The sequence below is a fragment of the Myodes glareolus genome, chromosome 17, assembly GCF_982192425.1.
Source record: "Myodes glareolus chromosome 17, mMyoGla1.1, whole genome shotgun sequence".
Lineage (NCBI taxonomy): Eukaryota > Metazoa > Chordata > Mammalia > Rodentia > Cricetidae > Myodes > Myodes glareolus.
In genome coordinates this window covers 20194207-20212032 of record NC_142042.1, presented here as the reverse complement: position 1 = coordinate 20212032, position 17826 = coordinate 20194207, and the positions used below count along the sequence as shown (strand labels likewise).

At 39.4% G+C, this 17826-nt stretch overlaps 1 protein-coding gene across 4 annotated transcripts in view; it reads left to right on the top strand.

Moving 5' to 3' along the window:
• Eif4e (eukaryotic translation initiation factor 4E) overlaps positions 1 to 3507 on the top strand; it is a 35425-nt gene extending 31918 nt beyond the window's left edge. For all 4 annotated transcript variants that reach the window (XM_087897524.1, XM_087897526.1, XM_048456865.3 and 1 more), the window contains one exon: positions 1990 to 3507. In XM_087897524.1, coding sequence (XP_087753650.1) covers positions 1990 to 2104 — 115 coding nt within the window. In that variant the 3' untranslated portion in view covers positions 2105 to 3507. The remainder of the gene's footprint in view (positions 1 to 1989) is intronic.
• Positions 3508 to 17826: the final 14319 nt, after the last annotated feature.

The window sequence follows — 17826 nt, the reverse complement described above, 5'->3', positions numbered from 1 at the left end:
AATGTGGTCATTCTCCCCCATTCTTCCCTCCAGAATTTTGCTAGAATTCTCTTTGGCTACATGTAAATTGGTAAAAAGAAAAATCAAGTTTGATTCTCGGTGGGATTTATAAGGAAGAGATTCGTTGTTGACATGTCACTTTTCATCTTTTAGTTTCAATATTTACTTGTTAGGAACGTTGTATTTCTTCAAAAAACAAAAATTAATGAATTTGTTAGAGTTCTTTTGTATCAATATTACAGAGTTTGAAATCTAAAACATTTTAACCTTAGTTTTTCAAGGAATTTTTTTTGGTTGTTTATTTTGTTTTTCAAGACAGGGCTTTTCTGTCGCCCTCGTTGTCTTGGAAGCTTTATAGACCAGGCTGGTCTTGAACTCAACTCTCAGAGATCTCTGCCTTCCAAGTACTGGGATTAAAGGTGTTTTTACCACTATAGTTTTTGTTTGGGGGTTGGGAGGCCGTTCGAGACAAGGTTTCTCTGTGTCACCGTCCTGACTGTCCTGGAACTCACTCTGTAGAACAGGCTGGTGTAGAACTCACAGAGATCCACTTGCCTCTGCCTGAGTGCTGTGATTAAAGATGTGCGCAACCACCGCCTGACTTGACAGTGGCTTTTATGCTTCCAGTTGGTACACTTCAACTACTCGCTACATTTTTTCTTTCTCTCTCTCTCTTTTTTTTTTTTTTTGCAAATACATTTTTAATGGTAAAGAGTATTTTAAGAAACTGTTACAGTGTCATCTCATACTAGTTGCCAGATTAGTTATTTCAAAAAAATACCTGTTTAGAAGAATTTTAATTCTGCTGAAGGTAAAGCTCTGTGAAATTGAGTCTTTCTCCCTGTTTTTGAGTGTTCAGTATTTTTTTCCCTGAGAATTGAAAATTCAGATTTCTGAAATTGACAAATGAGGTCTGTGCTCCTTTTCGGGTATTTTGTCAGCCTGTTTTTCATATCCACTCACAATACATAGCCATGCAGATTGCATTTTTTTTTTCTGTAGCTTTTTGTTGTTTCTTTAGATGTGTTTCATTCCTTAGAAGCTTTTAACACCTTGACATCTGTGTTTGCCCATCCATTCATCCATTTATTTTGAGTCAGTGTCTACATAACCCTGGCTCGTTCTAGAACTCACTATATAAACCAGGCTAGCCTCGAATTTAAAGATCTACCTGCCTCTGCTTCTCAGGTGCTGGGATTAAAGGCGTGCGCCGTAATGTCCAGCCACCTTTTGGGCTTTTAAGGAGAGATTTTCTTAATACTGCAGATTAGATACTCTAATCTATATAGCTCACACTCATATACTTAATCCTGTTTAATACACAACACATTTTGTTCTTAAGGTAGTCACAGCTAATTTGAAAATTGGATTGTGAAGTTAGTACATAGACAAAATCGAATTTATATGTACAATAGAAATTTTCTTTCTTTCCTCTCTCCCCCTCCCTCCGCTCTCTCTTTCTCTCTTTCTCTTTCCTTGTTTATTTGTTTGAGATAGTGTCTTGCTATGTAAACCAAGCTGGCCTTTTCCTTCCTCAATCTCATGGATGCTGAGATTCCAGGCTTAGAACACTACACCCACCTTAGTTTTCACCTTTTACATAGAGGGATGAAAGGAGGTGTGTGGTATTACTTATTTTTAAATAAGTGTATGTGTGATTATTTCATCATAGGTATCGATTATTGATTTATAAAATATAAGTGCTGTGAACTCACGAACTGATTCTGCTTTGTTCACTACTGATTTAGTCGTAGTTATTGTAGTTCCTTACACAGACTGATGGGATTACAAATATGTGTAATCTGATTAAGTATGCTTGTGAAAGTAAAGGCTAATTTTTAATTTTTCTAGTTATACTGAAAGAAAATGAATATTTTGTTTTGCTTCCTGTGAGCATTTCTTAATGTAAAGGCTAATAAGGGATGAATTTTTTAAAAGCTTATTTTAAAAAAGAGGAGTTAATGGTCTTTTTTTTTCTTTGTCTTATAGGAGGGTATACAAGGAAAGGTTAGGACTTCCTCCAAAGATAGTAATTGGTTATCAGTCCCACGCAGACACGGCTACAAAGAGCGGCTCCACCACTAAAAATAGGTTTGTTGTTTAAGAAGACACCTGAGTGTTCTCACAGGAGACTGCGTCACGCAATCGAGATTGGGAGCTGAACCAAAGCCTCATCTAAGCAGAGTGGACTGCACTGAAGTTTGATTCCATCTAAATGTTGCTAAGATATAAGAGAAGTCTCATTCGCCTTTGTCTTGTACCTCTGTGTTCATTTCTTCCCTTCCTCCCCCCAATTTTTGCTAGTGTGTTCACTATCCCAATCAAAGAATTACAGTATACGCCACCCCAGAATCCGCAGGTGTGTCCCTGGCCCGCACTGTAACAGCTGGGTAGAATTACCATGATACACACATTTGCCTTTCCACAGTATTCGAAAAAGAACTTGCATTTCTGTTACCTTAGCAGGAAAAGATCTGTTTCTGCTGCACTCCGTGCAGGAGCGTGTTTTGCTGGTGAGAGTCTGCGTGCAGTTTTCTAGCAACCTCGTTGTCCTTCCACAGCATTCTCCTTGCTGGCCTCTTGCTGATGGCTGCTAGAGTTTAATTTATTTGCTTCCCTCCTTGATAACATTACTGATTCTGATTTCAGTTTTTCATTTGTTTTGCTTTTGTTTTTTTTCTTCATGTAACATTGGTGAAGGATCCAGGAATATGACAGAAACGTGGAATAAACATTAAATTTGTGCATTCTTTGGTAACTTTTTGTTTTTTTGTAACTACAAAGCTTTGCTACAAATTTATGCATTTCATTCAAATCAGTGATCTATGTCTGTGTGATCCCTAAACATAATTGTGGACTATAAAAATGTAACATCATAATTACATTCCTAACTAGAATTAGTATGTCTGCTTTTGTATCTTTATGCTGTACTTTAACACTTTGTATTACTTAGGTTCTTTTGCTCTGGTTACAAATGGCTCAAGTAGAAAAGCGGTCCCATTCATATTAAGACAGTGTACAAAACTGTAAATAAAATGTGTACAGTGACTTGTCTTTTAGACAACTAGAATTGTCCTTTATTTCTCCATCTCTGTAGAAGGAATCTGTACTTCCTATTGCAAGGCAGTCTCTTGTGTCTTCATAGTGTCTTCCCCGTGCACAGTCTAAGTTTGGAGCACTAGTTCATTATTATGTTTATTACAATTTTTAATAAATTGAATAGGTAGTATCACATGTAATTAAACTGATGTGGTTATCTTTTTTAATAAAGTTAAGACACAGTTTTTCAGTCTTAGGTTAAATAATGTACTTTAAATATGTTAAAATTCATGAGAATTGGGATTTTGGTGTATCACCATTTGCTAGGAACAGTGGCTATAAATTTGTTGACTTTGAGATGTTTTTACTTAAAGAGCAGAAAACGAGCATAAGGAGAGTATAGGGGAACATGTGTTAGGATGCTTAGTGTTATTTGAATAAAACAGAATAAACAAGTATGAAGAACTATTTATATTGGTCAATTGTTACAGTATGGTTTTCTGTAAACTTGAAACCTTGATCTATTCTTTCCTTGTATCATTTCAAAGTAAACTTGAAGATATTTTGTCTGCAATACACAATTGTGTAGTTCAGATCCTATGAAATGAGACTATAGACTAAATGGTAAGCTGAACTATGGAAGCAGAGAGAAAAATGATGTCTTTAAGTGGTGATTATTATGAATTCATCCTTTTCACACTGATAAACTTGATAAAGATCCTTCTAAAATAAATATGGAATCAATAGCATTGCTTTTATTACAGACTTTTAAGATGTCCCACAGATTGCCAATTGACTGTTGATGTCACAGTCCCTGTTCAGTGTTACAGTAGTAGTGTTTATCATCTCAGTATTCTGTACCTAATATCTTCTGCATAAGTGTGGGTCTTTCGGGGATGTTCCATCTTTTTATCATTGCAACATGACCTGGTCTGTACTGGGCTGCATTCATGGCTATCTTGTGGGTATGAGTCCCAGGGCGGACACCTGAAGATAGTGGATACAATGTGTAGTCATGAAAGTGCTGGTGATGAGACTTTGTTACCAACAAATTGAATTCTAGTAGTTGGCCTATTAGAATGCTCATATTCCTTTAATTCTAGAGTATGATTCAGTTGTAAGAAGTATCAACTTTTAAGTAGAGAAAGAATCAAAATGCAATTTTAAAGTTAAAAGCTTTCAGTAGGATGTATTTTTGTAATAGAAAAATGAAATGATTTATAATGGATGAAAAATTGTGATGTAAGCTACTCTTGTCAGACTTTCTTTTGGACTGCCAACTCCCCAATAATGACATGGAGACATAATTGCGAAAGCTTGACTTTTAACTTAGGTCTGTTCCCAACCAACTCTTACAACTTAAATTAAGCTCTTTCTATTAATATACATGTGGCTTTTTACTCCCTCCATTTTGTATGCCTGGCTCGCTTGTGTCTTGCTGGTGTCTCCTGTGAGCCTAGATTCTGACCCTGAGGTCCTCTCTCCCAGAAAGTTCTGCCTGTTATCTCCAGCCTAGCTATTGGCCATTCAGCTCTTTATAAAACCAATCAGAAGGTGCTTTAGGCAGAGACACATCTTTACAGTGTACAAAAAGATCCCACAACATTGTAATGAATAAATTAACAATTTTACAGAAGAATTTAGTGTATACTATATAGGAATTAAATAACTGCAACACTTACATCATGCTAATTGTTAGGTGGTGTTTCAGCCACTTTGCGACATATGCATTGGCCTGCATAATAACTGTAGGTGTCATTTTTCCATTTTACAAAGGATGAAACATAAGCATTAATAGTTAAATAATGTTAACGCTTTTATCAGATGCGAAGTGTGAATTTGTGTCATAGAATTTGCTTCCAGTGGTCCTTCTTTAGTTGCTTTCAGGAAATGTAAAATCTCATAGACTGTAGTAAGTTACCTCAGTTACGTTCAGCTAGTATGTAAGATATAATACATATATATATATTTTAGGCATATAAATGTTTCTCCATTTTACTGCCTTTGCCAATGAAGCTAATAGATTTTTTTTTAAGACTTAGTGTGTTAACAACCAGCTAAGTTCATCACAAATAACCATGGAGGCAGTTACAGGAGTTAGTGTAAATGAATGTTTTCATTGGTGCTTTAAGTCATCGTCTAAGATATGACAAAGTGTTCAGATTGTTAGGACTTAAAGTTCTTGAATGCTTGTTAAGTTAGTAAATGGTGTGGCATGGTGGTGCATTCCTATGATCACAGATGGAATGATCCCAAGTTTGAGGCCACCCTGGGCTACACAGGCCTCTTTTCAAATAGCTATGGGCTGGGATCATGCCTCGTTGTTCGAGTGCTGGTCAAGCATGTGCTAGTTCTTTGTATGATATGACGAGCGGGTTGTGCTGGTGTCTGTCTCCAGACTGTCCTCAGTGTTAAGTGGTTAGGGAATAGGCAACTGACAAAGTCAGGATGCAGGTCATCGTATTCACTACAAGTGAAATAGTAGCTACACTTTGGGAACCAGTGTAGAAGTGCTGAGTATCTGAAAACTTCCACAGCAATTTATGTTGTAACAGTAACGTGTGTGATCACTTCCCACTAATACAAAAAGGATATGTTTTACAGAATCATGCCTGGCAGTATGGGAGATTTAGACTGGCCCTTCTTCACAAAGCGCTCTTGAAAGACTGCTGTTGGGTTTTCCCAGGACACTTTCCTGCCCACTAATCCTGAGCAGCCTGTGAGCAGAGTAAGGTTATAGACAACGAGATCCTTGTGGTTGGTCCGCTAGTGGAGGTAGTGAGGTGGTGTGCATGTGGTCACATGAAGTCTTGGTTTTTCGAGACAGGATCTCTCTAGCTATGGAGCCTGTCCTGGAACTCGCTCTGTAGACCAGGCTGGCCTCAGACTCGGACATCTGCCTACCTCTGCCTCCCAGCCCCAAAGGGGTGAATTTTAACTTTTTAATTTTGCTCTCTTCTGACCTCATAACTACTCAGAAGTTTTGTACAATTCACTTGCCTGTTTCTTTCCTGTCAGAACCTATGTGCTAGAACAGGATGTGTTAGGCCACTATTGTAAAGACAGTTCTAAAGCAGACTTTCAAAATGAATGAGAGCCTCCATTAAGTTCTACAACAGCTTTATTGAAATTGAAGGGTTTTTTGTTGTTGTTTTTAAAAATACAGGCAGTTTGTGGCATATAACTTTAATCCCAGGACTGGGAGGCAGAGGCATCGTTGTGAGTTTAAGGCCAGCCTGGTCTACAGAGCTAGTTTTAGGACAACCAAAGCTTTACAAAGAAACTCTGTCTTGGAAAATAGCAAAATAATATAAAGGGCTTGGTTGTCTTGGAGAGTCTCAGCTCTGATGTTGAGTCTAAGTGATTCCAGCAAGCCAGTACATGGAAGTGCCAGGTTGCAACTTGGTGGCTTTTTCTTTTTCCAAGATGTGTATGGGCACTTTGTCTTATGTATGCACGTGTACCATGTGTCTGTGAAGTGGTCAGCAGAGTGCATCTAACCCCCTGGAACACAATTCTGAACAGCTGTGAGCCACCCCATGAATGCTGGGGACCGTCTAGATCCTCTGCGTGAGCAGTTAGGTGCTCTTAACTGCGCCATCACTTAAACCCCATACCCCTGACTGTATGACAGCATTAGATTTCTTTCAAGAAAATAATTTGTGTCTTTTCATTGTAATTTTGCATTGATGTATGTTTTGAGGGTAGCAGCAAATCTTTCTTTAGTCCCCAATTCCAAATACTGAACTGATTTTTAATGTTTGATGAAACATGCCCACTTTCCTTAAAGAAGGTAGGTAATATGTCCTGTGTACCCTAATTTTGCTCACTTCAAGGCATTTCTTGACTTTGCTATAAATATCAGATTTTTCTGTGTGTACATTACATACATGTATGTGTATATGGTGTATGTTATTTCTTTTGGACCTGAACTATACTAGTATTGTTTAATAATCTTGGACTCCTGGTACATGTGGAAAACAATATTTTTGTCTGCCCTGGTGTTTTTTTTTTTAATTTATCTTTTAGTGCTGTGCTTCCTGTCTCTACAGACCTGCATGAAGCTCTGTCTATATAAGGAAGATAATTTGCTTTGCTTCAGCAGTACTAAATGACATTTCTTTCTCTTTCTGACACATACGATTCTAGCCTACACTTAAGAACCTTTGTCTTTTGTGGGGCATATTGCACCCCCCCAACCTGGTGTGTGTGGGGGTGGAGTGGGGGGTGGTGTGGTGTGTGTAGGGAGAGAGAGAGAGAAACCCTCACAGTTTTTGATAAAGTTAGTTACCCTGAACATGGCTATGCCATGATGGTTGGTGAGACTATACGCTATTTAGGATTTAAAAAGATTTTAGCTCTGGCAAGTATCTAATGGAGTGACCTATAACTGGAGTGTGCCTGCTGTTGGATGTAGCTACTCTGAAATGGCAAAGAGCACTTAGAAGTTGTGCTGTGGTATCTTCTCATATTACATGTGATACTGCTGGAAATTTCAGGGTTCAACTTGTGCAGAAAATACTTACATGTGATCCCAGCACTGAAGGGGCTGAGGCAAGAGGATTAACTTTTCCAGGCCAGCCTTTACTCTTCAATATCATGTCTCAAAATTGAGAGTTTAGGTTTACGTTCTTTAAAAGCTGCTTCATTCTACTTTTGGAAGGTACTTGAATGTCATTTACTTATCCCATTGAATGTTCTGTATGGATTTTCATCCCTAAAAATTAACATTAGTCTATCAATGACTGCTCTTATAAGTTCTCCCAGGACAGTAGGGCTTAATTGGCATTGTCACTGGAAACAACTGGACCTGTGTCTTTCAGAGTTACTTGTATACCAGTAACCTGGCTGCTTTGTCTCAGGCCTATGATTCTTCCTAAGGTATCACCAGGTGACTTCCACAGCAGTCTTTGGGATCCAGATATTGGAAATGGTGATATGAAGTATGAGGCTTGGTGTATGTTGTCATGACGCAGGAGTCACTAACCAAGTTGGCTATTCTGCCAGCTCATCACTCAGCAGTGCATCTCAAGTGCTTGCCATTTGTGCTTAGTGGCTGTCCTGCACACTTCAGACAGCATATTCCACCATCTCCAAGCGTCCTCCTGGACAACTGTGCTGCGCTGTTCCTCAAGTGGGCTTTTAAAGGGTCTCTGTGGTATTGAGTTTTCCTTTCAGACAAGTGTCTGAAGAGCGGTTGTTTTAGAACAGTTTAGAATGGGCTGCTGTTCCTTTTGTTGAGCCTGGTACCTGAGAGTTGCCACTGTCTTGCAGAAAAGACAAAACAGCATAAAAATAGCTTGCTAATTTTTTCAGTACATTTAAAAAGTTGTTTTGTGTCCCTATTAATATACCAAAAAGTTATTAAATGTGCCATGAGTTTTGAGGTTTTCTATTCCAGTCTTTCTTCCCTTCCTTCCCTTCTCAATAGTAGGACTTACTATTGTCACCAGTTCTTCTCAGTCCCCAGCTGCAGCTTGAGAAGATGACATAAGAGGTTTCCATATGGTAATGGGGGCTGTGAAAGTTACAGTCTGAAATCACTGGCCTTTGTGGTCTTAGTTGGTGTTCTTTTGCTCTGAAGAGACTCCATGACCATAGCTTCGTTTTCAAAACAGCTTTTCATTGGAGTTTGCTTACAATTTCAGAGGTCTAGTTCATTCTTGTCATGGCAGGGAGCGTGGCCGCATTCAGGTAGACATAATGATGGAGAGGTTGAGAGTTCTACATCTGGATCTGCAGGCAGTAGGAAGAGAGACACTATGACTTGCTTGAGCTTTTGATGGCCCAAAGCCCACCCTCAATGACACACTTCCTCCAACAGGGTCACACCTCTTAATCCCTCACAAATGCAGGTCCCTGAAGCAAGCATTCAAATTCATGAGCCTTTGGGGGCCATTCATTCCTATTCAAACCATTACAGCCTCCATTATCAGATCTCACTTAACTTCTAATTGGGCTTTAAACTAATGGCAAACATGCCTAAACAGAAAGTTACCTCAATACTAACTCAACTGTAACTCCAGATTCAGAGGAGCCCATGCCTTCTGATTCTGCAGCCTCCAGGCGTGTACCTGGTGCATGTACATAGTGCAGACAGGCAAGCATTCATACACAAACCCACAAATTTTAAAATTTTAAAACATTCTTTTCTATTTATTTCTGTTTTGCTCAACTGACAATAGTCTCTGTCACTACTTTGGTGCTTGCATTGTCTCTCTTTAGCCGGTGTGAGCCTTCAAGCTGACTGAGCTCCCTTTTGTCATATCAGAAATCCTTTGAGTGTAATTTACTCTGGGGTCCAAATGGGTTTTCTAGGTCCATCTTGGCTCATCTTGCACTTTGCCCATTCCACCCTTCAATCGTTTCCCCATGCAGCTCTGGTTACTTGAGTATTCAGAATGTAGGCCATTGATCTGCATTAACTACCAAGCATCATTACTTACATTTTCTCAGCAGATGGAGCTAGATTTAAGTGTATATTTGTGCATACCCATATACTGTTCTTACAAACCTTTATACATACATCACCCACTGCTCATCTTTAACTCAGCCACATTATTAATGCAAAGTGTCTTGTTATTCAATTGTACCTTGTGTTAGGGCTCCTACCCTCATCACTTGTCCCTCTTACCTCCTCTTTCTCATCTTCTCTGACCCCCTTCTTTTCCATATCCTTTTTTTGTTTCTGTATTTCTGATCCTCTTTTATGTGACCAAAACCAAAAAATTCTTTCCTCATCACCACCCCGTTTTTGTTCGAGTTGAGGATCAACTGATGAAAATAACCTTTTTTCTTTTTGCAGCAGGGTTTCTCTGTAGCCCTGGCTGTCCTAGGACCCAACACTGTAGACAGGTTTAAGAATGCCTTCAATCCCAGCACTAGAGTGGCAGAGGCCGGCATATCTCTGCACCACCACCGCAGTCTGGAGGAGTGTTCATCTGTTGCTAAGTTTTGGCTACTTCTTCATTTGATTTCTGACAATATTCTTGTGCTCGTTTAAGAAGCATGAATTGCTTGTGCGGTCTGGAACTGCCGTGAGTTGCAGTCTAAGTGTACTTTCCTGGCATTTTTTAACTTTGTGGTTGCTGGATTTGTTGATTTGAGTGCACATACCAGTCCTGCCTACTGCCATCTTGACCTTGCATTTCCCTGAGGTCTGTTGCTGGGCCGTCTCTGCTCATTCTCAGTGCACAGCATCAGATGCTCTGAGTGATTCAGACCATTCCCAGCGCATGTTTGTTCCACTCAGGAGTTTTAGACTTTATGTGGGGTGAAGTTGGTAGTCTAGAAACAACTTAGAATTCTAGTGTTTTCCTGATCTGCAGTGAGAGGCCTTCTTAAATAGGGTCGCAGAGTGTGCTCAGCTACTGTCATGGTTCACAGCAGGTGATGCTCATTGGGCAGGCTTTTGTTGCTTTTTGAATGTGTTTGGTGTTTTAAAATGCCCTCACAACTGGGAAACACCCCCCTGTGTGTGAGAGGACCCACAAAGAAGGCTTTGTGTTAGGTGTTTCTCCCAACTGCAGGCTTATGTTTTGAGAAAGTTTAAGGTAGAATCAACTGAAATACGGTTAGTTAGGTTAGGTGTATTTAATGCATTCTTAAGATGTGTTAAGTCTTGTTAAGATGACGATGGCCCTTCTCCCAAGTGTTATTTTTGCTCAGTTTCCAGAGGAGGAAGAGATATAGTGATTTGATTTGCACAGCTTTCTCACCAGAAGGCCCTCTTTCATTTCATATGGCTCAAGGAAGGAAGGGGTCAGTTCATACTTAGTGGGCTGAATTTCCTTTTAGAGATGATTTTTTTTGAAGTCAGGTGGTGGTGATGCATGCCTTTAATTACAGAACTCAGTGAGTCTGAGGGTAGCCTGATTCACAAAGCAAGTTCCAGAACAGCTAGGACTGTTACACAGAGAAACCCTGTCTTGAAAAAAAAAAAACACTTTTTTTTTCTTTTGCGGCTCTAAGTTCTAAACCTAGAGCCCCATAGATAGGCAAGCGCTCTACTCTGAACCCGGTTGTCATTTTTAATCTCTTCTGAAGTCCTCTGTGTTTATTTCTGAAGATGATTTGTCTTTGCTGTTGTATGCACAGGGCCTCTTGCTGTGCCTTCACCTAGTGTGTTATGTTTGTTTGTTTGACTTTTTGAGACAGATAGATTCTCTTTATGTAGCCCTGTCTGTTCTAGAACTCACTGTTTAGACCAGGCTGGCCTCGAATTCACAGAGATCCGTATGTTCCCAAGCACTGGGATTAAATGAGTGTGCCACCATGCTTTGCTATAGTTTTATATGCTTGATTTCTGCTTCATTTTTCTGTATTTTGCTTAGAACTCTTTGAGTTTGTTATTTTAAAATACATTTTTTTTCTGAGAAAACAATTTAAATCTTCAAAAGCCCTTTTTTTTTAATTTATTTTTTTGTTTTGTTTTTTTCAAGCTGCCCTGGAACTCATTATATAGACGAGGCTAGTCTTGACTTGCCAGGATATACCTACCTACCTCTCAAGTACTGGGTTTAAGAGCATATACTACATGGATGCAGTACCTATGGAGGTCAGAAGAGGGTGTCAGATCCCCTAAGGATGGAGTTAGCTATCCCCTAAGGTTAGTTGTTAGCTGTCTTGTGGGTGCTGGGAATGGAACCTGGATTCTCTGGAAGAGCAGCCAGTGCTCTTAACCACTGAGCCTTCTCTTCAACCCCTCCAGGCATCCTTAGAGCTCTCGTACATGCAGGTGGTTGATTTATCACCAAGTTAACGGGAATATTGTCATACATGTGTACAACTTAGACCAATTCACATATGCCATTATAAATCTATTCATTGCCCCAGGACAGATAAGTTCCATTTTATCTGTAGCTTCATTGGTTGTATGTTTGCTCTTTATAAGTACATACTACGTGTATGGGACATACGTGAGAATGAATAGGTGCCTGGAGTTTAGAGGGGTATGTTGGGGAAACGCAATAAATTAGTGGTTCTCAACCTGCAGATTGCAACCCCTTGGGGATTGGGTGCTCACAGAGGTTGCATATCAGATATTTACATTATTATTTATAACAGGAGCTAAATTGTAATTATGAAGTAATGAAATAATTTTATGGCTGTATGTCACCAACACAAGGAGCTAGTATTAAAGGGTTGTAACACTAGGAAGGCTGAGAACCAATGTAAAGATGAACACAGATAAACGTCTAAAAGGCATATGTAAAGGCAGCCAGAATGTGGTAAGCAGCTGGAGCTTTGTGGGAAGGGAGTCTGTCCTCAGCTGGGTATAGATGAATTTTGAAATAGCAAACTCCTGGGCAGAGATTTGGAGCAAGCCTGTGTTACTGTAATAATACCTGTTGATGAGGTGTTTGCTGATGCTCTTAGTTCCTCAAAGTCAGGTGGGTGAAGAGTGCTGAGCTGGCTGCAGAGATGGCTTAACAGTTAACAGAACTTGCTTTCCAGAGGACCTGAGTTAGGTTCTCAGCACCCACAGCAAATGCCTCACAACTTCCTGCAACTTCAGCTCCAGGGCATTTGATATCCTTTTCTAGTCCCTGTGGGCATCCACGCACATAAATAAAAACTCAATCTTAGAATGATGAACTATTGTTACCTAATATGTAAGTACTAATTTAAGGTATTATACTGAACATACTTTCATAAATGTGGATAGATTTATACTTCTGCCTATGAGCATTTTTTTACATGTTCCTGACACATTTTCCTGTCAAGTTGTTTTGTGCATGCATGCATGTGCACACTTCTATATATATGGTATCTGTTCATGTGTGTGTGCATGTATGTACAAGAATGCATGTGCATATGGAGGTCAGAGGTTGCTATTGAGTGTCTTCCTGAATCAGTCTCTCCATTAACCTACACAGCTTTGGACTTGACCTGACAGAGGTGCTGAGGGAATGAAGAAAGGACAGACACACATACAGAAAAGTCGGGTTTGGGTGGACCTTGCACTCTGGTGGAGGTGCACCAGGAGAAGCCCAGAAACTTGGTGTTTGTCTTAAACATCTGACTGGGAGAGGCAAGTTTCTTGTATATAGGCAAAGGAGGGAGCAGGTTTGGCTAATCTCAGTAGAGGGCTTCCTGTAGGGAGCAGTCTCAGGCTGCAAACACACAAGGGAAAAAGCTGCAGTTCACAGCTTCTGCACACAATGTCAGCATCTGCACAGGACCAAGGAGAGACTTTGCCATTCCCTTGGGTCTGAGGCAGTGCTCTTATCAATGCCAGGACTTAATTGGTTCCTGTCTCAGGACTTTGTCCATCTCCACAAGTCTTATTTGATAAGATGGATCTCTCATTGAATCTGAAGTTCATCATTTCAGCTAGTCTAGCAGATCAGAGAGCTCCAACGATCTTGTTCCTTACCCTGCCTTCCTGAACTCTCCAGTGCTGAGTTTACGGGCATACACCACCATTCCTGACATTTCCTGTAGGGCTGGGGATCTGAAAATCTTCATGTTTGTACGGCAGGTACTTCCCCACCGATCTACTTCCCCAGCACTTTTATTGTCTTTAAGAGCTAATTCAGTATATGTTTAACATACTTTTAACATTATACTTTTATAGATATTTATTGACTACAATTGGGATTTTTTTTTTTACACACAAATTGTGGATAGTGTAAAGTCAAGTGTATTTCCATATCACTAGAGAATATAGATTGGTGGTGACTCTGTCTACATGTACTTCCATTTTTTTGTATATGATGTCTCTTCTATATATGACTTTTGAATATGATATGCGTGTTGGCTGAGAGCAGCAAAGACCAACTTATACTTCTAGTATAAGTTTTGTTTTGTTTTTTTTGGGGGGGGGGGACAACATTTTTCTGGGTTGCCCTGTCTTGGAACTCACTCTATAGATCAGGTTGGCCTCAAACTCAGAGATTCACTTGCTTCTGCCTCCCGAGTGCTGGGGTTAAAGGTGTGCACCATCACTGCCCACCAAGATCTTTTCCAGAGCACCTAAGTTGAAGGAATTAGATGCACTTTGCCACATGTGGTGGTATTATGCCTTTGCTTCCAGCGCCTGTCTCTGCCTCCAAGTGCTGGGATTAAAGGCATGTGCCACAAAAGCCAGTTGAAAATCTCTTAACTTCTGCACTTTGATTACTCATCTATAAAATATGAATTAATTTTTTTAAAATGCCATGGAATTGTGAAGCATGGGGACAGTATTCTAAAATGAAGATCACCAGCTGTATGGTGTGGCTGGAAGAGGTGATTAGATAAATAGCCACTTGACATTTGATTATACCAGGGTCAGCTACCACACCAAGGTATCCTATATCTACTTGATGAATGAAAATATTTAGAAATGAAAATGTTCAGAGGCCTGGCAGCCGTGGACACCTCTTAGCAAAATTGAATACTTCAGAAAGGGCTTACTATTCTTGACTAAACTGATTTTTTCCTTGTAGCGACAGAGGGTTTCTGTTTTTCAAATACCTTCCTTTTTTCTCTGTCTCTTCTTTTCTCTTCCTGTTTTTTTCTCCCTCCTCCTAGAAGTTTGTGTGATTTTTATTTTCTTTATTGATACAGGGTCTCATTATGCATCCCTGGCAGGCCTGAAATGCATAGAGATCTCCTGACTCTGAGAGGCTCTGCTGTTTCTGGGAGTCCAATTGTATCCAAATCAGAAGGTTTATTCACTATTGAGATGCTCAGATTTGGGACAGGAAGTAGTCCGCAATCTCTCATTTCATTGTGGCTAGAGATGACAAAAGGAATGTTGATGCTATCCAGGTGTCTTATATTGTGACTAGAGCTCTCACTGCTGAGGCTCTTGCTCATTCTACAAGTCCCTGAGCCTTCCCTGGATTTGAAGGAAATATTCTGCATCCCTTCCATCCAGAGAAGCTGGAGTGGCTTAAGGTAACTCAGATACTCTGTACCTGTCTTCCTGGGAAATTGTTGGTGCTTAGCTGCATTTGAAACAGCTGAGCAGTGAGAACACATTTCCCTTGGTGCTTTCTCTGAAACCTCACCCCAAACTCTTCATTTTAGGTTTGGTGGATATCATCATATGAGTTTTTCAAGGATTCATATGCAATATAGTTTCTAATCTTTTGACTATTTGAAACTTTGTGTAGGTATAAGTGATTTGGCAATCTTGGATAGTAGTTTTGTTTTGTTTTGTTTTTTCTAGAAAACAGTAATCACTGTGGTGGAGAATTTGCTCCATGGATAAGAGACTGGCTGCTATTTCAGAGGATCAATGTTTGGTTCTCAGCATCCACGTGATACTCCACAACTATCTGTAACTTCAGTTCCAGGAGATAAAGTACCCTTTTTTGGCCTCTGCAGACACTACTGTTGTTGGATGTCTCTGTATGATGTGAATATGTTTTATTACCATTAGTTAATAAGGAAACTTCTTTGAGCTATGACAGGACAGAATATAGCTAGGCAGGAAATCTAAACAAAGATACAGGGGAAAAGCAGGTGGAGTCTGGGAGACACCAGGAGCTGCCAGTGAAGCAAGATATGAGGTAACAAGCCACAAAGTCTCATGGTAAAATACAGAATAAATAGGTTAATTTAAGTTGTAAGATCTTGTTAATAATAATTCTGAGCTAATACACCAAAAGTTTGTAATTAATATTAAGCCTCAGGGTAGTTATTCAAGAACTGGCGGGCCAAAGAGAAACCTCATACACACTACACACATGTAATACACAGACATAAATGAAAGCAAAATGATCATATACATTTATTTTTATCTAAGTTCTATTTACTAAAATAAACTCTGGAGTCAGATATTGGGATGAAAACCTTCTAGATCAGAGAAGTCAAGAAGCAACCAACTGACCTTCCTTTTTGGCTGGAGACCCAGTGAGAGAGAATCTGTCCCAAACCAAAAAGGATTATGAATATCCAGGTCCCTTTCTACTTGTTCCTATGTGTCTCTCTATCCTTCCCAGTTCCTCTGTACTCTCTATGGTTATTTTTTGTCTATTATTATGATTTTTCATATTTTTTGGTGAGAGACCTCAATGGGGCAGCCAGTCCCACGAGGAAAGACAGACAGATGGGCACACCATGAGACCACGTCGCAGGTCTCCAAAGGCAGATAGTCCTGGGCAGAGAGCCACATGACAGGTGAGAGACAGAGACATGGATAGGCACGCCATAGAGAGTGAAGTTGGATATTTATTTAGTGTGTTATGGAAGGGAATGGGAGAAGGGAGAAGAGCAGAGAGAGAAAGACAGAAACAGAAGGGGAGAAGTGGGGAGAGTGGAGAGACAGAAGCTTCCTCTTCCAGAGAGAGAGAGAGATGGAAAGGGAAGCTATTTCTTGTCTATTAGTCACTGGTTCCATGCCATGATCCAAGGTTAACTTTATTAACAGTCTGGACTTCTGTGGGACAATGCTTTTCTACGTTGTAAAGATTTGTCATTCATATTTGTCAAATAAAACACTGATTGGCCATTGGCAAGGCAGGAAGTATAGATGGGGCAACTAGACTAGGAAAATTCCAGAAAGAGGAAATGCAAGAGAGTCAGTTACCAGCCAGACTCAGGAAGCAAGATGAGAATGCCTTATTGAGAAAAAGTACCATGTCACATGGCTAAACATAGATAAGAATTATGGGTTAATTTAAGTTCTAAGAGCTAGTTAGTAATAAGCCTGTGCTAGTAGGCCAAACCATTTATAATTAATATAAATCTGTGTTTTTGTTTGGTACTGAATGGCTGCAGGACCAGGCAGGACAGAAACTTACTTATAATGGATAATTCAATGTGATCAAATATCCCACAGCACTTCCCCCATTTTTGTCTAAAACCAAAAGGGTTTAACTCTGACATTGTAAAACTATATACAATAAGAATGATTATCAGGTATTGTGTAAATAGAAAATAAAGGTTTTTAAAGAGTAAAACTATATACAGTAAGAACAATTATCAAGTAAGAATTAGATTCATAATGTTCAGTGCATTTGTATTTGGCAAATTCAGAGAAAATACTCTTATCTATGCTATCTTGGTGAGTCCAAAGTTTTGTTGTTGTTGTTGTTGTTGTTTTTAACCTAAATCACTTTCTATATTAACATGTATTACCAACCTAAAAAAAATCTTTTTATACCTTAAATTATTTTCTTAAACAACTTAAGCTTTTATGTTTCTTATCCTTATAAACTTTACAACTTTTTTGTAAAAGTTTATTTTCTGAATGTGGTAACAAGACAGCTTAACCATCTAGTCTTCAACCCCCATTGGAGACTGGAGAGTGATAAATATTACTTGAGTAAGCAGGAAGTGCAGGGCAAGCAACTTTCAAAATTATAGGAATGACAGAGACAACTGGCTACTTGGACAGGCACTGGAGTTACATCTGAAATATGGGAGCATCCATCTTTAGTCTTCGAGCCTAGAATATTTCACAAACTTTTCTGTGAATCAGGAATTTAGAAGAACTGGCCTACCTTGTCTTGGCAAAGTTCAGCAGTTGTCTTCCTTTGTGTCTGGCTTGTCCAATTTAGACAGAATACTATCAGCAGTTGAGGCAAGGGGAGTTTCTTACCCAAAGACATTCTTTGCCATATTGAAAGCAAGTTCCATAATGAGGTTCTTCACTGTCCATCCCCTTCTCTGAAGTAGATGTATCTCACTGTTGTAAAAAGCCTTATGTTTTTAAAACATCTTAAATGACATATTCTGTAGATCACTGAAGTGTTTGAATACCACCTATCTATCTAAAATAATGAGGCTAAATAAAATTTATTTATGTCTACACCTAAACTCTCACTACAGGTTTAATTGTTATCTTACTTA